This window comes from Zootoca vivipara, chromosome 1 (genome assembly GCF_965207765.1).
Source record: "Zootoca vivipara chromosome 1, rZooViv2.hap1.1, whole genome shotgun sequence".
Lineage (NCBI taxonomy): Eukaryota > Metazoa > Chordata > Lepidosauria > Squamata > Lacertidae > Zootoca > Zootoca vivipara.
The window spans coordinates 26,798,433-26,821,617 of NC_142582.1; the positions used below are offsets into that span (position 1 = coordinate 26,798,433).

General features: G+C 40.2%; 1 protein-coding gene across 1 annotated transcript in view; it reads left to right on the forward strand.

The window, feature by feature from the left end:
• LOC118093501 (sodium channel protein type 2 subunit alpha) overlaps positions 1-23,185 on the forward strand; it is a 63,294-nt gene that overhangs the window by 37,804 nt on the left and 2,305 nt on the right. Inside the window, 9 exon segments of the mRNA XM_088660948.1 lie at positions 9,782-9,902; positions 10,899-11,053; positions 11,373-11,546; positions 13,899-14,021; positions 17,788-18,069; positions 18,658-18,711; positions 19,072-19,209; positions 20,347-20,451; positions 21,619-21,889. Of these exon segments, the coding sequence (XP_088517074.1) occupies positions 9,782-9,902; positions 10,899-11,053; positions 11,373-11,546; positions 13,899-14,021; positions 17,788-18,069; positions 18,658-18,711; positions 19,072-19,209; positions 20,347-20,451; positions 21,619-21,889 (1,423 nt within the window).

Sequence of the window (23,185 nt, forward strand, 5' to 3'; positions counted from 1 at the left end):
CACATTGCAGAAGAAGGTGTTTTGCCAGATCAAAATGTTCCAGAACAAGGGCATCGTGGTTCTTGCTTTAACAAAGTAATAGAAATCTAGGATGTCTCCCACTCCCCCCCCAAAAAAACAAGTTGCCTATCACATTAGAATGAAGAACTTCACTTAAATAGTTGTGTTCCTGTGCGTGCTTATTTGCAGTAAATTCCAATTTAACTCAGAGAGACTTGCTTCTGAACGCTCATGTGTATATTGAGCTTTAAGTTCACAAAGGGCTGGCTCCAGTCAACTTTGGGGAGGAGCTCTCAAACTCAGTCTCCTGACACCAGCACTTTCCCTTGCCATAGCTGGCTTGCCTGGGGAGGAAGAGTGAATTTAAGTGGGGGGAAAGAAGGCCCAGTGCCCGCAGTTGGTTCAGTGGTCCTGTTCTTCCGACTGATCCCTACAATGCCAGCTGCTGAATGCGGGTCCAGACTCATGCTTCAGAAGGAAGGAAGGAGGGGTACATAATCCCAGGATCTTCTCCTGATCTCTTAACATAGTTTAACAACTGTAGGCGTTACATCACCAGCACATGAAACAAAATAAAGTAGCTGTTATTGCTAATCCTTCTTCATAGTGATCCTTGTTACTCTGATAGACCATGTGGAGAATCTGTGGTCTGACACTTGTTGTTAGACTACAACTCCCACCATTCTTGACCATTGGCCATGCTGGGTGGCGATGATGGGAGTTAGATCCTGACAATATCTAGAAGGCTGCAGGTTCCCTGGCCCTGATGTAGAAGGTTCTTAAGGATGTAAACTGAATTCTGCAACCAGCCAGTTATCTGTATATACCTTTTTTTTGCAAGTTTGATAATTATATCTTTAGATCTCTTTCTCTCTTTTTTGTTCCTTCCTGAAAATGTACTAAAGCCATGTCTGAATGCTAGCCTCCAAAGAGCAAAAGACTGGAGATACTATATCATGAACTTCATTGCCTGCCATTCTTACTTCTCACAGGGGTAAAACCAAGCAGGAGCAATCAAGAATGCAGCTCTGGTCCTTTTTAACCAGGTAGATTCAACGTACCGCCACTCTTGCACAGGTTACCTAAGCAAGTTATACATACATAATCACACTTTCTGGTGAATATTGACTGGCCTGCATGCTACCGAGCTATGTTTCCTTCCCTGCCCATTGCAAGACGGTCTAGACATGCACAGCTGCTCTCTGCTGAGTCCTGTGACTCACACATCACAGCATGGTCAGGCAAGATTGGCAACCCCAACATACATTTTGATTCTGCTAATGACTTTTCTAGATGTATTTGATTATCAAGCCCGTTCAATAGCTACTGCATGACCTATAGGTTTTGTAAGATGGATCATGAACTGACAAGAATGTTGAACTCTCCAAAGGCCAAGGGGGAAAAAGGGAGCATGCATAGTTTTTAAAAACAATAAAAACAACCCTTTTTGATTCAGCCCTTATAAATGTGGCACATATTTAATACTGTCTTCTTCAGAAGGGGACGACAACACGTTAAATGAATATAATTTCCTATTTTAATTGCTTCCTGGGTTTCTCTGTTCTATCTATATATATACATACACATCTTTCTTGAACTGTTCTTTCAAGGTATTGTCCTTCAAGGTTCTCTAAACCTAATACAATTCCTCTAGAATTTGTTTGAGGATTTTCATATATATATATTATGATTCGGTACAGACTATAGGCAAAAAAGTAGTTATGGGCAGAGCAATTGTATAGGGGAGGGAGAATCTATGGTTGGAAGAACAGCCAAAGCACTCTCAATCTAGCACCAAGCAAGGCAGTAGGTGGAGAGGTTGGAAGGGAAATAAATATGCCAGCTCCCAGGCTGACATATTTTCCCTCCCATGTCAGAGGTGGTATTGGGCTCTGCCCTGAGCCACCCATTTTCTCTCCCTATCTGTGCTGGAGCATTAATAGCAGAAGGGGGGGGTTGTGGAGGTTTCCATGGATACCACAAGGAAGGTTCCAGGGCAAACCTGCTTCCTCTCTGCCATTGGAGAGGGACGTCTTCTGTATCCTACGGTTGCTGGGATACCTCCCGGGGATTACAGGATTGTACCCTTATTGTTGTTTATTTTTTAAATAATAATAATAATAATAATAATAATAATAATAATAAATCTCTTCATCAAACAATGCATTTAAAACAAAGAAACAAACCCAAAGGGGTACATGTTTTCTGATCAATTATTTGATTTTGACACATGGATATTAATAGTGGTAAAACAGAATAAATGCCAAATTCAAACCAATAATTCATATTCGTTCTTCAGAAAATGCTCTATAGTCAATTTTATGCTTTCAAAATTCCCAGAACATTTGCTTTAATTTTTTTAAAGCAAACATTTGTTGATGTTTTAGCAAAAAAAAAAAAGAGTGATACTTCTGCAGTCTGAGTGATGATTGCTGTTCCAATTCAGAAGGTTTCAGTGGCAGCTGCCAGGCAAGCAGCAAGTGAAGAGATGGTTGGGTGCATACTAGCCTTTAACAATAAGATGCTGAAAGCTGTGGAAATAATGAAATCACAAGATCTTATAATATTGCGGAGTTTGTACTAGCCACTGAGCTTTCACACTTATTCACAAATGAGTTAGAACTCTTAAAAACAACTTGGTTTGTTCAGGTTTTAATCTTCTCTGATCCTCAAAAGTAGGTAATAGCCAATTTTTTAAAAAAATTAAAGTCAAAATAAAGTGACTAATTCTATTATTGACATTTTGCTGTTCACTAACAGGCAGGTCAAATAAAAGCAAAAAAATATTGATGAGACTCCTGGGCTAGGAGGCGGTACCACACAGAATGCCTTTCTGTGTGGTTTGCTGTCCAAAACAGACTACATCTGCTACAGGGATCTGCATCCCCCACAGCAACGTTCCCCATTATCTGGCCATATCTTTTACTGTGGGAGTGAATTCCCTCCTGCCCACCATTAATGTGGATCAGAGGTAGAGAAACACATTACATAATGGTCCAGTTCATGCAATGCGTTCTCCTAGACCAGGCATCCCCAAACTGCGGCCCTCCAGATGTTTTGGCCTACAACTCCCATGATCCCTAGCTAACAGGACCAGTGGTAGGGGAAGATGGGAATTGTAGTCCAAAACATCTGGAGGGACGAAGTTTGGGGATGCCTGTCCTAGACCAGGGATGTCCAACTTCCAGGAGACTGCGATCTACTCCCACTATAATAACACTGGCAGTGATCTACCCTTTGGATTAACCAAAGTTGTTGAGCTTTCTTGGGGGAGTCAGACCCATTATTATTATTTTTTGCAAATTGATTTACTTTCCTTTTTTTAGTTATACAAATCCTATCTTTTGGCAATGCAACAACTGGCCACCCTGATCAGTGCGCTATTGGTAAACTTAAGAAAGACATTAAGAAATAATTTTAAGCAAATTGTTGAGGACTGCTTTCTTGGAATATAAAACACAAATATTGCCAGGCTTCAGTTCAGGAAGAGGCTTTGGTTGAAGGGGTGAGAAACATTTTTATTTTTGTCTTACTCTCAACGCAACTAAAACCTTTTTTTAAAAAAACAACAAAAAAAAAACCAGAATGTGACTGAATTGTAAAAGAAATTGATAATGATTTATCTGAGAGTTTGTCAAGTCTCAGGGCAATTTAGAATGCTCAAACCATATCTCAAGCTGACTTATTCCTGATAATTTATAATGGCTGAATCCCTTTGTTTATTTTACTGTCACCTGAATCATGAAATGGTTTGTAAAGCTTTTAACATTTGTATGATGGCCTGCTCCTGCTCCCATTGAAACAGTGTCCAGCAAAAAGCAAATGAGAGCAAGACCAGGTTTTAAGTGAATGCTTTTAACAATGGAAATGGGCCCCACTAACATGCTGTTGGGCAAAGCTTGTGTTGATTATTCTTTTGTGGGCAAAAAAAAATCAAGAGCTGTGCTCAGATCCAAAAGAGGCTGCTAAACTGGTTGTCCTATTGCTACCTACCCCGTACTCCTATTTAGATGATAACTGCTGCGTACTACCCAATGTTTTATGATTCCTATTATTATTATTTCCATAACATCGTTTTTTTAAAAGAAGAAGAAGGTGGGTTTCTGCTTTTCTTGGTGCAGTTTCACTAGTATTGCACAGGCTTCTGCTCTAGTCAAGCATGTTGTTTTGCTGATTCAGGCCTTGGGAATGCTGCATCATCAACAAATGCTTTCTAGTGTGTTCCTTGCGGGTAATATGATGTTCCCTCCCTAGTAGTGCACAGCGGTGAGCTTTGAGAGGTCTCTAATGGAAAATGGCCTGATAATATCTTGTCGAATGGTTCGTTTTTTAAAAAATATGCAAAAGTATTTGTGTAAGTCAGGGATGGGGAAGCTGTGCCCATAACAAATGCTGCCCAAACTCCCAATGCACCTGATGATCGGACATGCTGGCTGAAGCTTTTGGGAGTTCAACAACATCTAGAAAGCCACAGGATCCCCATCCCGGGTATAAGTTATATGAGGATGTTTTTCCTAGTTTGCTTGTTTGAATAAGAATACTCATCAGAGGAGAGATACCTGTTGCTGCCAACTTCTATTTCATTTTGTTCTTTTAAATTTAAATTACGGTGTCAGGATTTTAATTCTTTTAAATGTAGCATGAATGGTATAATTTGTTAGAATCATTAGAGATGTTTAAACTTGGGCCTGATTCTGTCGTTTAAGGATGCACTGTAGCCAGTAAAAAAAATAATGCTCACATTGACCCGGTTCATAGATAACAAGGAATCATTATTCCCCACTTTACGGATGAGTCGTGGCATGCCTCAGGCTTGTGAACTTCCCATCTGACAATTCTCACCTTTCTTATCAGGAATTTTCAGTGTTGAACTAACCACAGTTCCCTGTGACATCCAAGTTCAGGGAACCATAGTTTGTTCCATCTGTGTTTTCAGAACAACACAGAAACTGAAATCAAGGTTTGTTCTCACCACAGTTTTAATGGATGCCATAGGGAGCTGTGGTTTGTTTAAAACTAGAAGCAAAGGCTTCTGATCTTTCAGGTGCAAAGGAACAGGAGGAGGGAGTGGGGAGTGCATGAGCCCAAGATTCACCATAGCTCATTCATGAAGCAGTGACCATGGTATCGTGTTACATCTAAACCAGTTTGGGTGGTTGCAGATTTTGCACTAAGTTAATGGTTTCAATTTTGATTAATTTAAATTGTGTAATATCAGATAAATAACACATGGATTTGTTTAATATATAGCTGTTCAAGTTGGGAGGCATTTTGCTTTCAATTTACCCAACTAAATGAAACACAAATCCTCTTCACTATGTGCTGAAGAAGGGACGCAGGTGGCGCTGTGGTCTAAACCACTGAGCCTAGGGCTTGCTGATCAGAAGGTCGGCGATTCGAATCCCTGCGATGGGGTGAGCTCCCATTGTTCGGTCCCAGCTCCTGCCCACCTAGCAGTTCGAAAGCACATCAAAGTGCTAGTAGATAAATAGGTACCACTCTGGCGGGAAGGTAAACGGCATTTCCGTGTGCTGCTCTGGTTCGCCAGAAGCGGCTTAGTCATGCTGACCACATGATCCGGAAGCTGTCTGCGGACAAACACCGGCTCCCTCGGCCTGTAAAGCGAATGAGCACCACAACCCCAGAGTCATTCACGACTGGACCTAATTTTTCTTTGAGGTAGCCTTTGAAGTTGTACTGACAGGATGGAATGAGCCTTTAAAAATATGTGTTAGTTAAGAAATGCGACTTAATTCAAAAGGAGCTCTTAAAACTTCCTTTCTTGCTTAAAGTAGGATCAGCATTCTTACAGTCAAGGTATGTTTTGTTTTATATGTTAGGAAATAACTGCTGTTCCTGCTGTGTTTGGCTATTAAGTCCTATCCAACTGGGGAAGGAGAGGAAGGAAGCACAAGCAGCTGGGGGATGATCATGTTGAATTTAAAAAGTGAATAAAGTAAAGTATATTCACATTATATATATTTTACAAACGACACATGGTAAAGATTGTGTTGCTGTAATGCCAACTGAGAAATCAGTTTATGGGATATACAAATATATATATCATTAGGCATATATGCCATTGCAAATTTAAAACAATGGCATTTGAGTTTGATTGCAGACATAAGCAAAATTCTGCAATGGGCAGTTGTGAAAGCCCAAATCCCAGTTTCTTCATCCCCCGGTTAAAGTAAGTAGCTGGAAATGTTCTAATACGAAAGTAACCAAACACTGAATTTTACTTTCTGACAAACATATTGTTACTCACATTAGTTCAGACTTTATACTGAATGAGTTGTCCATGTGCAATTCTGCTCACCCCTCCTCATTTGTGTAATGTCTGAATAGGACTGCAGCCTAAACATTCAAACCCAGTGACTGAGTGGGTTATTTACTTGTATAAAGGCATGGTTGATTTTACTACTTAATCTATCATCTTGGTTCTCATATTTATTCTCATATTTTAAACTTAATTTGTTTCGGCAAGCTAACTATTGGAAAATTCTTCCTGGTTTTTTAATTTGCCTAACGGCAAATGCAACCAGGTTAATAAAAAAAATGTCATGCTCAAATTCTCAAGTGATGTAATTCTGTAAAAGCTCAGTTTTAGTCAGCTTCTACACAGCACAAAATTAGTAAAATTACACACTCTTCACCACCACTTAAGGAATTGCACCATCAGGGCCAAGTTAGACATGATGCCATTCATGTAATTAGCAACTACAAAGAGGGCATGAATAATTACTTTATGTGGTCACATAGGTTTCCAGCTCAAAGAATTCCTTTTTGTATTTTCATATGAAACAGAAATATATATGCATAATCCTCCCTTTGACATGTCAGTGCTATTGCCAAACAAATTGCTTTAACAAACTTAGATCAACCTTCATTTAATTTGCTAAAAATATAGGTCAAGATTTCTAGCATTAGTGCAAACTGTGTAAACTGTGTGTGAACAGTTTGCTATTATTATTGGTAATTATTTTTGCTTTTTATATAATATTTCATAATGCATGAATTTCTAATGAAACTATTTCAGAACATGCTAATGTTAACATTTAAAAAGCTATTCCAAATATAACACATGAGGATGCATACCGGTAAATATAGGACAAATTCACAAGTTCTCCATCAGATGCTGATCTAGTGAAAGATGTTCCTTTGCCAGGATAGCGTAACCATACAGTTGCCAATTTTGTACTCAGTTAATGGCGCTTTGAACTGAATGCCTCTGAGCATGCACAGAGAGTCCCCTCTCCCCAAAGGGGGAAACAGCAGCATGGGAATTTATAAACAACTGCCTAATACAACTTTCCTGTTGGATACAATATAAATAAGCAAGCAAGGGACCAACTGATCAAAGCCCTACTGGCAAATCTCCCAGGAGAATCTGAAGCCTCCCATATTAAATATCTTTTGGATGACAGGTCTAATGATATTACACTGGCCGTGGCAAAGTCTCTTTTGGAAGTCAAAAGAAACAAAGATAATCAAGCTCAAGACAAAACAAAATGACCCCCTAGGTTTCTCTCTCTTTCGTGGTTGGCTGTCTTAACTGTATTTTGTTCTGGAATTGTTCTATGGGTCTTTGGACCGCAATAAAGATTTATTATAATATAAATAATGTGCTAAACTCACGGCCACTGCACTGCAAAACCTGTCAAGTGCCCATCTACTTACAAAGTTTATATGGGCGAAGTCTCCATGTGCAGTATAATTTTCTATCCAAAGTTGTAAAATGTAATTTGGTATTTTATACATTTTGGTTCAGTCTGGCTGCCTAGAACAGGGGTCCCTCCATTGGGTTCCTCATTCAATGAGAGACAGCATGCCACAAAAAGCCAGGCAGACACTCAATAGTGGGGGAAAGCTTTCCTCATGCTTGACGGCTGGTAGTAGCTGCCTCACCTGTTTAGTGGTGGCCAGGAACCTTGTGTTCATCCTTAAATGGCGCTGTTTCTGGGCAGATGGCAATGTGGCAGCGTGGGGCACCTGGATCTACATTAAAATGCAAATTCACACACACACATAGATGCACATACCAGTAATATCCATATGTTGTGGTAACTCACACCAGCACACTGACATAACTCAGCTAGATTTTTGTGTGGATTGAATTCTGACAAGCAGGCATGAGAATCCAATTCAGGCTGGGTTTCCAAAATTATTATGGCAAAGTAGCAGCCTATTTTAAAAATAGCTGGATAATAATAATAATAATAATAATAATAATAATAATAATAATAATAATAAATGGAGTCCTACAGTAAATAGCAGGGTTATTTTAACATTAATTTGCTAGTTTACTCTTCTTCTGAAATTAGTAAAGACATTTTGGACAACAGGCTATTTTCTATCATTTCTCTCTTTAGTGGTCCAGTTTTTCTTGAGTGAGTGGGTGAGGAATTAACAACAAACACACCTAAATTTAATATAATACAATGAAGGAGTTTGCAAATAGTTATCCAGCCCCACTTATTTTGGAATAATAATAATAATAATAATAATAATAATAATAAATTTATACCCCGCCCATCTGGCTGGGTTTTCCCAGCCACTCTGGGCGGCTTACAACAGAAAAATGAAATAAAATAATCTATTAAACATTAAAAGCCTCCCTAAACAGGGCTTCCTTCAGATGTCTTCTAAAAATCTGGTAGCTGTTTTTTTCTTTGACATCTGATGGGAGGGCGTTCTACAGGGTGGGCGCCACCATCGAGAAGGCCCTCTGCCTGGTTCCCTGCAACTTGGCTTCTCGCAACGAGGGAACCGCCAGAAGGCCCTTGGTAGTGGACCTCAGTGTCCAGGCAGAATGATGGGGGTGGAGACGCTCCTTCAGGTATACTGGACCGAGGCCATTTAGGGCTTTAAAAGTCAGCACCAACACTTTGAACTGTGCTCGGAAATGTACTGAGAGCCAATGTAGATCTTTCAAGACCAGTGTTATGTGGTCTCGGCGGCCGCTCCCAGTCACCAGTCTAGCTGCCGCATTCTGGATTAGTTGTAGTTTCCGGGTCACCTTCAAAGGTAGCCCCACGTAGAGCGCATTGCAGTAGTCCAAGCAGGAGATAACCAGAGCATGCACCACTCTGACGAGACAGTCTGCAGGCAGGTAGGGTCTCAGCCTGCGTACCAGATGGAGCTGATAGACAGCTGCCCTGGACACAGAATTAACCTACGCCTCCATGGACAGCTGTGAGTCCAGAATGACTCCCAGGCTGCACACCTGGTCCTTCAGGGGCACAGTTACCCCATTCAGGACCAGGAAGTCCTCCACACCTGCCCGCCTCCTGTCCCCCACAAACAGTACTTCTGTCTTGTCAGGATTCAACCTCAATCTGTTAGCCGCCATCCATCCTCCAACCGCCTCCAGGCACTCACACAGGACCTTCACCGCCTTCACTGGCTCTGATTTGAAAGAGAGGTAGAGCTGGGAATTCCTATACACAGTTGCTTTTCAACAACATAAGGAAATACTCAGGCTTATTGTGAGAAAAGGGAAACACAGTTTGAATAGCATGCTTTTATTTGCATTAAAAACAAAACAAGCAAACTTAGGCTGCAATCCTATACCCAAGTTACCGAGAATGGAGTAAACCCATTGAACTCAATGGGGCTTCCTTCCAAGTTGACATAGATAAGAATTTGTTGCTTCATCTGCTATGCACTGCCAATATAAATTCGGAAGAGTGCTGTCATACTTCGCTATCTCCTTTTGAGTGTGGCATAAAGTTGCAGGGAGGGAAAAAAACCTTTTTTTTCTGTGGGATTTTATTTTCAGAAGTTAAATGCAACCAGCTCATCAGAAGGCAGCACAGTTGATATTGCCCCGCCTGGAGAGGGCGAACAGGCAGAGATTGAACCTGAAGAGGCTCTTGAACCTGAAGCCTGTTTTACAGAAGGTAACAGGGAGTTGTGTTTGACAAATTTTTCTCACCTGAACTGCGGACTGCAGTTTTGCTGTGGCACAGTTTGCTGCCATTTCCAAAACTCTTTCTCTGCTTCCAGCAGCTGGCGGAATACAAGGTGGGATTTTGAATTTAGCCCACCAGTGAAATTGACCGATCACGGGTTGGCTCAGGAGGCTGACATAGTGGGGGCAGAAATGGGCATAGACTCTGCAGGGTCTTCATTCAGTTCCACATCCGGGGCATAAATTTAGGGCCACCTTCTAGACCTTCACTGCTGTTGATTTCAGATCTCCCTCCCTCCCTCCCTCCCTCCCTTTATTCAGAGCATATTCATCATACAGTGTTTGGTTGGTTCCTTGCTACAGAAGTTTTTGCTTGGCATAGGTATTTGGGGCCAGGAAGGAATTTTGCCTCCAGCCAAATTTGTTGGTCTTGAGGGGGGGGGGTTTGTTTGCCTCATAGCAAGTGTCACAACTTGGGTGGATAAGGCATTGGACTAAAATCCCTAGTCTTGAACGGTGGGGAGGGGTTGTACATATTTGCATCCCCCCCCCCAAAAAAAAACACTGGGTATCCCTATAAAGGGATCCTAAGGAGAGTATTACTGTCGGTACACATCAGTACTTCTGGATGTGGTTAATGGATTTTGGATGTGGTATAGCTGCCGTACATCTCGAATTTCCCGGACATTACCAGGATTTCAAAGGATCTTAGACAAGTCAATTGAACAATTGCAGCTTAGCAATTTTCAGGGTGTCTGCTTTCTGAAAAATGGCACCCCTAGGATGTGCCTTTTAACATTAAGGTGTTAAAACAGCAACTATCCTCTTTCCTCACAAGGTTATTATAAGGATAAAATGGGGGGGGGACTCCATATATACAGTCCTTGACTCTGTGGAGGAAAGGCTGGTTTCTTTAAAATTCTGAAATAAAGATAACCATAAACATTTATTCCAAAATTTAACAGTTTAATATCCTTGTAAACAGGCTGCATCAAGAAGTTCCCATGTTGCAAAGTGAGTATAGAAGATGGCCGAGGAAAAATCTGGTGGAATTTTAGGAAAACCTGCTACAGCATAGTTGAACACAACTGGTTTGAGACGTTCATTGTTTTTATGATTCTCCTCAGCAGTGGTGCTCTGGTGAGCAAAAAATTTTAAAAAAAATAAACACCTGCTATTTTCTCAGATTTTACAGTGGACATTATAGAATGTATGGTGGCTAGTACAGTTACTTTCAGGTTTGGAAATGTTTGGTAAATAATCATGATGCACAGATAGCTTATTGTAGGATAGGTGATTTAAAAAAAGAACAAGAATTCCTGCTCTCTTGCTAATTGTTTGGTAATATGTTAGCAGTAGAACATGAAGCAGAAATGAAATTTTACACCTGTATTTTAAAAAAATAAGGCTTACCTCTGTGAACGATAAAGCAATGATTCCACCTTCCTTTCTGCCCCAGGCCTTTGAAGACATATATATTGAACAGCGCAAGACTATCAAGACCATGCTGGAGTATGCTGACAAGGTCTTCACATACATCTTCATTCTGGAAATGCTTCTGAAGTGGGTGGCCTATGGCTTTCAGATGTATTTCACCAATGCCTGGTGCTGGCTGGATTTCCTCATTGTTGATGTAAGTACTTGAAACCCATGGTTTGCTTTGTTCCTGTGCAGTCTCCTCATTATTTAGATCCCAAGCTTAAAAACATTACCATAACATCAAGAATAGTAATACAATGGTGCCTCGACTTACGAATTTAATCCGTTCCGAAGGCATCTTCGTAGGTCGAAAAATTCATAAGTCGAAAAGTTCCATTGGAAATGCGATTTCCCATAGGAATGCATTGGAAACGGAAAAAATTGTAAGTCGAAGCAACCCCATCTAAAAATTTGTAAGTCGAAAAAACCCTATCTAAAACCACCGCGGTTTCCGTTCGGATGTCGAGAAATTCGTAAGCGTGCAGCCATTTGCCCCATTTGTAAGTCGAAAAATTCGGTTGTTGAGTCGTTCGTAAGTCAAGGTACCACTGTACCGGAAAGTTGACCTGAGAGTTGGGTCCTTCATGAATCTGTGTTCCAATCATGATTATTCAGTATAACGTGAAGAGTGGCCCATATGTATCCATGTTAGCAAACCAAATACAGGTGAACCATCAGTGGTGCCCTTGCCTGATTTTTCCAATTCAAGTGCCACATAGTCACCAATTCATCTAAAGTTTAATTGCATCACCATAAAAGAAACAACAAACCACCAGTTTAAGAAGATGGAAAACTGCTCTGGGCATGTGAAGTGGGAAGATTTTTACCTCACAGAATGTTCAAAAAAGAAATTGTGCTGACATGAAGAAAAATCACCCACCATGGAACGCAAATGTCTTGTAACACAGTAACAGTCATTAAAAAAAAATATTATTTGTACAAAAGTGAAAAAGGAAATAGACCATGCCTGCAGGCTCAAGATCTAATATAGACTCAAGATCTAATATATGAAAATATATATGTGGTAAAGAACAGTACAGTGCTGTTAATATTTGATTATTTGGGGGGAGGACAGATGGACGGACAGCTGCTTCCTTGAGCAACGTAGAATGATTAAGTCTTATTTTTTAGTTGTGAAAACTACGCTTGGAGCTACTCTTTGATACCTGCAATGAAATCATAGGGATTGAGCAGTGGGGAGTTAACTTTCATCCTGATTTATCCTGAGCAGAGTGGAAACTAATGCTCACTTCCTTTTCCCCCTCTGTGCAAAGGGAAAGAATAGTAGGTTAGCTCCCCTATTCTCTTGCTGTACTTTCAACTTCCTGACACTTGTTATGTCAGTGTGCCTAATGAAAGTAGGCTAAAATAACACATATTAATCTCACCTTTCAGTGCCTTATATCTCCCGAACCGCATTCCTTCCTTCTTTTCTTATTCTGATTTATCTCATTGCTTGAGAGAGGGGTGGAAGCAAGCAAGAAAGTGTAAAACAAAAGAATAAGTAATTTACAATAGCCAAGAACACATCCACAGTTTGAAGGGGTGTATGATTAAATCGGCAGATTCCTCCCAGCATGATTTAGAAAGGTTTGGAGTAATTCTTTCCCTCATACTTTGCTTTCTCTCCATTGAACATGCCGCCATGTTCTTATCTGATCTTAAGACGTTTCACAATAGGGTTAGGCCCATGTGGGGAAATGTGTCTTGCTTTTACAACACCACTTTGCCCAGTCAACTCCTTTTACAGCGGGAGCTCAAGGACTTTGTTTCACAGATGAAATGAGATGGGTAAAGAGGATCATGGCAAGGCCCCCCAAATTAGCACACAACTCAGCCTCTGTCCCTCTCAGACTCCTCTGGCAACTTTTTCAGGAGGAAAAGAATTTCCGAAATGGAAACTATACAACAGGGTTGCACTTCCTTTTGCAAGCTCTTTGCACTCTCTTCCCCGCTCAGGAGATACACTGGAACTGACAGGGAGCAGCAGCTACTAGCGACCCTGAAGGCAGCAGTCAGGACACCTAGGCCTGGCCCTGACCTTCATGTTACGGCTGTTTTGCAATAGGGGAAGACTGTAGTTAGTGGCAGAGCACATGTCTGGCATGCAGAAGGTCCCAGATTCAATTCCTAGCATCTCCAGGTAGGGCTCCTGTCTGAAATCCTAACGAGCTGCTGCCAGTCATGTGGATAACACTGAGCCTCAGCTTGAGGACAAGTTATGGGCCTCAGGTCAAGTGAATCCTGGTTCTGTGGTTTTAGACGACATCTGAATGCAGCCCTGTTTAGGAATGCTTTTAATATTTGATGAATTGTTGTATTTTAATATTTTGCTGGAAGCCGCCCAGAGTGGCTGGGGAAACCCAGTCAGATGGGCGGGGTATAAATAAATTATTATTATTATTATTATTATTATTATTATTATTATTATTACCTTGTTCTCTATGTCTGTATTATAAGGAAACGCACTAACGTGTTTTACCTTTCCCCCCCCCCTCACCTGCAGGTTTCATTGGTTAGTTTAGTAGCCAATGCTCTGGGCTATTCTGAACTGGGTGCCATTAAATCACTTCGAACACTAAGAGCTTTGAGGCCTTTAAGAGCCCTGTCACGATTTGAAGGAATGAGGGTGAGATAGCCATGAAATGACCCAGAAATAATATGTGCATGAAACGTGACTATCCACGCAGAATAAAGAATGACAAATCCATGTTGAAATGTTGCACTATATATATATTTCTTTTTTGCATGCCACAGTCACCAGCGTTTCTAAAAGTTTATCAGTTCTACAGTCTTTGGGGAGGTTTCCTTCTCAGCCAAGCATTTACATCTCGGTCCCTTGCATGTATGTTGCTTAAAAGTTATTTCAGGATTGCATTGGTTGTGTTAGGACACTCCAGAATGCTCAGATTTGTGTGTGAGTGTACAGGGCTATGTGTACTTTGCAGCTCCTGGACTAAAATATTGAGGTCAGGCAGTCCAAAGTTTGCAGCAAGGAAATCTGGATTTTGGATCATCATTGGGTTACAAAGACTGAGAAATTGTGCATTTATATTTCTCTGTTACATAGTCTGTTTGGCAATTTTTACCATGTTGCATAGTCTTATGAGTCATGGGAGGGCGAAAGGATTGAACTGAAGCAGCTGCAATCCTGCCCCCCCCCCAAAAAAAGCTTGTTTAGCCACATGCCTGGCTTCTGCGCTTTCAACAAACATTGCCCACATACTTTCAATGATACTTTTGCAGGCAGAAGAGTTATAAATGTTCCCACCAGGCATAATAACCTGCACTCCCACATACACACAGCCCTGTATGCATTCCTGACAAAGCTACACAGCATTAAATAAAAGTTGCATGTTTTCAATCTGAGCATCACTTGAAAACGGTAGAAGACGGCTTAACTGCTGTCACTTCAGCAGCAGAATACAGGTGAGTGTGTTCGTGGTTTAATAGTTTAACCTAGTGAATTTGTGGTCAGGAATCTATACTCAAATAAAAAACCTTTTTTAACAACACAATATTCCAGTGTATAAAGGTCACCATACCAAGTACCTAAACCTGAAGACGGAGGGAGTGCAAATCACATAAATGATAAGGGCACAAATTTAGTTTTCAGGGTCTCAAAATTCCAGATTGTTCTGTCATGGAATCCAATAACAGGAATGAATTCTGCTTATTGGAATTTGACACAAGAGATAATTAGATGCTGCTCTGGATTCCAGCCTTCAGGCTCCCACAAAATTTCCACACAAACTTGTAGGCCAAACGGGGAGAAGAAAATCTTTTAAGAGCGGCATAATCCCTAGAATCCAATATTTCTTTCCAAAGGCAAAATTAAATGGATCGGAATTGCCACTACTGCAGGTGACATATAATACCTGTTCCACATTTGTTAGATTGTTTAGTGTGTCAGTGCCTGCACTTGTGGTAGGAACTCCCTATAATAATACCCTTTTGGGGTACCTGCTAAAAACATTCTTGTTTAGACAAGCCAACCCAGATGCTTAGAAAGTTGAGGCAATTTTAATCTGTTTTAGTATTTTAACTTTTGTATGGTTTTAGAGTATGGTTGTGAATTTTTCTTGATTTTACCGCTTTCTCTTTTTTGTCAACCGCTTTGAGGTTTGTTTGTTTTTATGATCAAGCAGTGTATAAATTGTATGAAATAGATAAATGAATAAAAATCTACCATGGTGTACTAAAAAGGCATACTAAACAAGGCAGTGAAAGAGAGCTCAAGTGTGAGGCTAAGGGGCAAGAAGTCCTCATTAGCAGTACTGTATACCAGAAAGTATTTGCATCACCTGGGGAAAAGTGTGTGTGATGTCTTTTACTTTAAAGTCATAAGGACGGCTATCTATAGGGCAGGGATTTGGAAGCTCCACCCTCCAGATATTGTTATCCAGATATTGGCTATATCAGCCATGGCTGAGAGGAGTTGGAGTCCAATGACCTCTAGAGAGCTACAGGTTCCCCAGCCATCTTTTAGGATGTTTATATGAGGCTTCTGGTTTGGTCCAGCAAATTATTTGACCTCTCTGATGCTCACATTGATATCTGCCTTCCAGTAAATAATTTAGGTTTTTGATTTGGGGGTTGGGGGTGGGATAGGGAGGTTTGTTCAGTGCCTGTAGGTTTCAAGATGATGGAAGGGTGCAGAAGGGTTGCAAAGACCTCAGCAAGTGAAGAGGCCAAACAAAATTGTGGATCTGCAAGGTGGACATGTCCCTGAGACAATCCATGCATGCCATGTAGGGTTTACCTATCTTGCAATAAGCCGTTACATTCCCCCGGGTTTTATGCAAAACATCTTGATATCTAGTTTAATGCAAAACATGTTTGTGTTCACGGAAGGGTTTTTGATTCAGCGTCCACTAATGGAAAAGGAAGAGAAGGTGGTTTTTGCAAATTCCCTCTGCACTTTCCAACCGGGGGGGGGGGGGTGTCCCCCAAACTCTGGAGAAAACATGAAAGGGTCCTAAGAAATAAAAAAACTAGGTGAGGTGTATACCTCCCTAGATAAGAGAAAGAAAAGAGGGGTAGCCACATACGTTAGAGAGAATATTAGAACAGAGAAGATTTTCCAGGGTGAAGAAGGAAGAGTGGTGGGCATTAGATTATATTTACCAGGCGGTAATCTGATTAGGGCTTGCTGATTAGAAGGTCGGCGGTTTGAATCCCTGCAATGGGGTGAGCTCCCGTTGCTCGGTCCCAGCTCCTGCCCAACTAGCAGTTCGGAAGCACATCAAAGTGCAAGTAGATAAATAGGGACCGCTCCAGCGGGAAGGTAAACAGTGTTTCCGTGCGCTGCTCTGGTTTGCCAGAAGCAGCTTTGTCATGCTGGCCACATGACCCGGAAGCTGTCTGTGGACAAACGCCGGCTCCCTCGGCCTATAGAGCGAGATGAGCGCCGCAACCCCAGAGTCGGACACGACTGGACCTGAGGGTCAGGGGCCCCTTTACCTTTAATCTGATTATAATAAAATAATTTGGAGCTAATTTGGAGGAGGGGCACTGGGGACTGCAGTGGTGAGGGGGAATATGCAAAAATAAAAAATTGCCCCCTCTTCTCTTCTGTTAGCAGACACCTCTGCTGAATCAAAATACCTCCTGTGAACACAAGGGCATGAACTGGATTCCGCACTTAATATTAACATCCAGTGAAATGTGCACCATTTGCCAACAAAAACTCAGGCTGCTTCAAAAGTCATATCTTCATTTTAGAGCGAAGTCAAATCAGTGCACATAGTTTTCCTAAAGAGAAGTGTAGCTATTTCATAAATTAGTCTTGGATTTATTTGGCTATATTTAACAGGAATATGCATTTCTCCTTCCACAAAGCCTTGCAAATTTAAAAAGGCTTATTAAAGAATTAGGGTTGAAGACTGAATGCTTAATGGAGAAAGTCTTGTTGCTTTACAAGACATCTTAAAACCCAGGCAGTTGCTTCATTGCTTTTGTTTGCTTCAGCATCTCAGCCATTCTCTGTTTGAAGGCCTAGTTTGTTGCACAGTTATCAGTCTTTGATTTATATTCTTGGTATTTAACTTTTTTCTCTCTCTCTTTCCCCGCCTAGTGCACACAAATGTTACGATTCCATCTTGCCACTATCAGGTTTTATTTTACTTTTTGCACTTACTTGCTTTCCCTGTAGAGTTTAGTTCCTGCTTCTTTGTCTTGGGTTGTGGGTTTTTTTGGCACTGTACCATTTAAAAATGGGATTTTCTGTTAACGTGCATCAACCCCCTCCCACATATATGTGTATATGTATTTAAAACAGCCTAAGTGTCGGAATTGTAAAGACGCGAATAGAAATTTGGAAGCTATATTCTTCAGCTGTAAAAGATCAATCGGGATTTCTTTTTCTTTTCTTTTTTGTCCAATTTTCATGATAGGTGGTTGTCAATGCTCTGATTGGCGCGATCCCTTCCATCATGAATGTGCTCTTGGTTTGCCTCATATTCTGGCTGATCTTCAGCATCATGGGCGTAAACCTGTTTGCTGGCAAGTTCTACCACTGTGTTAACACCACGACAGGCGAAATGTTTAATATTAGCGAGGTTGACAATAAAACTCAGTGTGAGGAGCTCATCAACAACAATCAGCCTGCCCGGTGGAAAAATGTGAAAGTAAATTTTGACAATGTTGGAGCTGGTTACCTCGCTCTGCTTCAAGTTGTAAGTAGTTTAGTTTTCCTACTCTATACTCCCTGCGTAAAATACCAGTGCATAGGATCAGGTTCAGAGGTTCTGAGAATCATAGAATTCTAGATTTGGAAAGGGGATCCCGAGGGTCATCTAGTCCAACCCCCTGCAATGCAGGAATTCTGCCCACAGCCATCCTTGGGTGGGCTCGAACCAATAACCTTCTGGTTAACAGCCAGACGCGCTGACCCATTGCTCCACAGGAGGTGTTGATACAACTCCTCTGCCAAATTTAGACATCAATATTCCCTGCATACATGTTTGTATGTTTACAACTGTGCTTAATTGCAGGTAGGTAGCCGTGTTGGTCTGACGTAGTCAAAATAAAAAATAAAAATAAAAATTCATTCCAGTAGCACCTTAGAGACCAACTAAGTTTGTCATTGGTATGAGCTTTCATGTGCATGCACACTTCTTCAGATACTTCTTCAGATGAAGAAGTGTGCATGCACACGAAAGCTCATACCAATGACAAACTTAGTTGGTCTCTAAGGTGCTACTGGAAGGATTTTTTTTAATTTTTTGTTTCAACTGTGCTTAATGTTTGCATTTTATCTGCAGGCTACTTTTAAAGGATGGATGGATATTATGTATGCAGCTGTTGATTCAAGAGATGTAAGTATCAGTATACATTCCATCATACATGTAAGCACTAATTCTTGAGTACATTCTTGTACGTTACCTTCAGTTGGTAATTCGTGGGAATCCGCTTGGCAATCCCTGCAGTCAAAATACTGATGATTTTTCTGTGACGTACAGATGACTAGCCCATAGGTCTGCTGAACTAAGGAACTTTTTTTAAAAAAAAACAACACTCAGATTTTGGGCTCATTGTTTATAATACAGATAGATATACATGCTAGCCTGTTTTTTCTTCTTCTTTTCATTGAATTGCTGTGCTTTGAAGGAAATGGGTGGTTGTTTTCTGCTTCGTGTGTCTATGTTGAGATCCTGCAATTTCTTGTTGGATTGTAGGTAGAAGATCAGCCGTATTATGAGGACAACCTCTACATGTATCTTTATTTTGTTATCTTCATCATCTTTGGGTCATTTTTTACTTTAAACCTTTTCATTGGTGTCATCATAGATAACTTCAATCAACAAAAAAAGAAGATAAGTATTTAAGGGGTTTTCTCTATGCTCCGGAAACCTCGGTTTTTGAACGTAATACCGTGGAAGGCCATTCGAATTCCGAAAACGTTCAAAAACCGAGGACTCAATAGCCAACAGCTAGGCCTCCGGATCTTGCACTCAGCGGAAGCTGCGTGACATGTTCAACTTCCAAGGCGTGTTCGAAAACTGAAGCATTTACTTCTGGGTTTTCAGCATTCGAAAACCAAAACGTTCAACTTCTGAGACGTTCAAAAATCAAGGTACCACTGTGCTATGAATATTTGGTGTGGTTTTTTTTAAATCACCAAACCTAAGTCCTGCCTGGTGTGAAGTAATCGTCTTAGAACGTTAAAAGAGTAGACAGTTTTTTATTTATTTAAAATGCTTGCTTTAGAAGCTGACATTTATTTCTGCTCCACCACGGATGAACTTGAAGTAAAAATATCAAATAAAAAAGTATGAAATCACTTCAAGACCCTGAGAGTATTAACCTGTAATGTATAACTTTGGGGGTTTGGGGGGGGGATATATATTCCGCTTTTCTGTCTTTATAAAGACCCCTAGACAGCAATCAAGTCTAAATGAAACATTGAAAACGCTAAAAACATTACAACACAGCAGCAAAGCCAGAAAAGAGTCAAAGTGAATGCATAATTAATCTTCTTGAAAGTCCTACCCACCCCTTGATTATGCTAAGAAAAAGCATAATTTACAGTGTGTCGAAAAGACAGCAACAATGGAAGCAAATAGGCTTCTTGCACAAATCTGGTCCAGGACCCATACTGACTACCTGCTCATGATACCTCGGATAGCAAGGTGTTAGGGAGAATGACGCCTGCTGTTCTTTTAAGTGGATGCGTACTTGTGGGTCGCGTTGACGTTCATGATTTCCTGATCAATTAGGACCATAAAGGCTGAAACCAGCACTTTGAACTAGGCCCATGAAATAGCCTGGTAGGCTATCAAATATGGTGTGCTATGAGCCCTATGGTGTGCAGTGGCCCATGAAGGCTCTCATTGTCCTCTAGTATAGGCTGGAACTTACGTGGTGTTTTAAAATGCGCTCAGTTAATCAGAGCATAAGTTAATCTGCAGATGTGGTTTGTAACATGATTTGTTTTCGTTTCATTTCTTTACTTTGGAGGCCAGGACATCTTTATGACGGAAGAACAGAAGAAATATTATAATGCCATGAAGAAATTAGGGTCTAAAAAGCCACAAAAACCTATACCTAGACCAGGGGTAAGGATTTCTTTCTACTTCATATGTTTGAAGATTCAGCATTGTCTGTAGAAAGTCTATCTAAGCCATTTAATATACTTTTTTAAATAAAAAAAATCTAAGCAGTACGCAAAAATAACATGAAAAAATAAAACTAAACTTCTTTACCCTGGGCTTTGATACCTGAGAAGTTTGTTTACAGCTTTTTTTTTTGACTGGTTTGTTTTAGGCTGTTTTAATATTTAGACTCATAGAATTATAGAGTTAGAAGGGCTGCCCAAGGATCATCTAGTCCAACCCTCTGCAATGCAGGACTATGCAGCTGTCCCATAGGGGGGGTCAAACTTGCAACCTTGGTGTTATCAGCCCCATGCTGTCTGTCACCAACTGAGCAATGGTATTAATATTGTAAATTGTTGTAACCTGCCCTAGGACCTTATGATGAAAGATTGGAAGAAATAATAGTAATAACAACAACAATAGGCACAGGTGAAAAGAGGGATTCAGAAATAACCAGATCCCATCTTATGGGTCAGGGAAAGCCTGAGCCAAAAAATATGTCTTCACAAACTCTCTGAAGTAACCAAAAGGTGATGCTTCTTGTATGGCAGATGAAAGAGCTTCCACAATGTAGATGCAGTGGCAACAATTTGCTACCTGCTCTCTGCTTTCATTCTCAATTATACCCTAATCATTTTCCCCCACCCCTTACGTTTTCAAATAATATAGGGTGAAATTACTGTATTTTATGTTGGCCAGTTTAAATATACGGAACTTTAGGTAGCAGTGCCCTTAATATTTTGGTTCACCACATGCCTGACTCTTAGGGCAGCTCAGATGAAATTTAGGTTGTTGATTGCTTTTCTGGTTGCCTTCCAACAATGTTCAAAGAAGGAAGAGCTCTAGCAATTACTTCTCAAAAAGCTAAGGTGCTAGGAAGCAGATTTAATAGCCTGATCCTTCAAAGGAAGAGGGCAAGATAGATAGATAGATGATAGATAGATAGATAGATAGATAGATAGATAGATAGATGATAGATAGATAGATAGATAGATAGATAGATATAGATGATGATAGATAGATAGATAGATAGATAGATAGATAGATAGATAGATAGATAGATATAGATGTATTTGTAAAGAGAGTTATTTTCACATTGTTCACATTTTCTGTTTTTATTTTTAACAGAACAAATTCCAAGGCATGGTCTTTGATTTTGTAACGAAACAAGCCTTTGACATCAGCATCATGATTCTTATCTGCCTTAACATGGTCACCATGATGGTGGAAACAGATGACCAAAGTAAAGAAATGGAAACCATTTTATCTAGGATTAATCTAGTGTTCATTGTGCTTTTCACTGGAGAATGTGTACTCAAACTGATTTCACTCCGTCATTATTACTTCACCATCGGATGGAACATCTTTGATTTCGTAGTTGTTATTCTCTCCATTGTAGGTAAGAACCGTTTCTTTCCATGGAGGTGCAGCCTGAGGAGCTTTTCACAGAATGTGATCCCCCCCCCTTTCTCAAACTGGAGAAGTGCTTATATCACACTCACATAATTGTGCATGATGAATGGACACCTGTCTGTTGCACGATGTAAAAGCAATGGGAAGGCATGATTGCCTGTGGCATCCTGTTGTGCTTACAAGCAGAAAATAAATCTGTACATATATGCTGGTTACATATGACCGTATGATGAACGCTTTCCCCTACACATGTATAATATTTCATGAAGGTATCTGTGAAGGTATAAGTGATGTTTGTAGACAAAAGTTATCGTGTATGTAGATCCTTTTAAAAAACCCACAAATTTGCTTCATCATATGTCCTAACCACAGTCTGACTAGCACTCTAAAGTTAGCAAAACCATTTTGGAATGTTTTTTAACTAATTTTTTAATTAATTTCTGTTAGATTTCTTACTAGTTTTGTTATGCTATCAAATTAACAGTTGTAAAATGTGCTTATGATAACTGAAGATTAACAAATGACAAAATAGAATATTTGTGTGTTTTTTCATTAAGCTTCATGTATATTAAATTACATCCACATAGTTGTCCCACAATTCTCACATTATAATTAAAAACAACACACGTTTTCAAGACGTTTTACAAGATAACCTACTTCCCTGTGGTTATTCTTCGTATACCTCTGTCTTATGTATCTGCACTAAGCAAGACATTAATATTTACAGTATGAGCACAACTGGGACATATTAAATTACATTCACATGTTGACATCCATGCTGTGTTCTCTTTCCGTAACTAATATGATCACATTCAAGGCATCCTAGAAAAGAACTCACTTTGCTTTAGATTTCTTTCATAGTTGGTTTTAAACCATGCTTAATTGTGAAAATGTCTCCCACTCCTTACATAACTTCCCCCTCCATGGGTGTCACACACAGCAGAAATAAACCATAGTATAGCTTGTCACGTCATGCAAACCCCCGGAGTGGTTTAGTTTTTTAAATACATAAAACATGATTGGTAAGTTAAAAATGTCAAGGACAAACCTTGGCTTATTTCTGTCTTACCACAGTCACGGTCTGCATGACACAACAAGCCATACTATGGTTTGTGTTGTGTTGTGCAGAGCACCCACATGGGTTTGTGTCTGAAGATGTGCAGGGAGTGAGAAGGATATAAACTATAGTTTAAAACAAACTATGGTTCAGTACAACATGCAAACCAGCTCATAGCATGAATCTTGAGTACAATGTCCAATTCATGCCCCTACACAATATGAA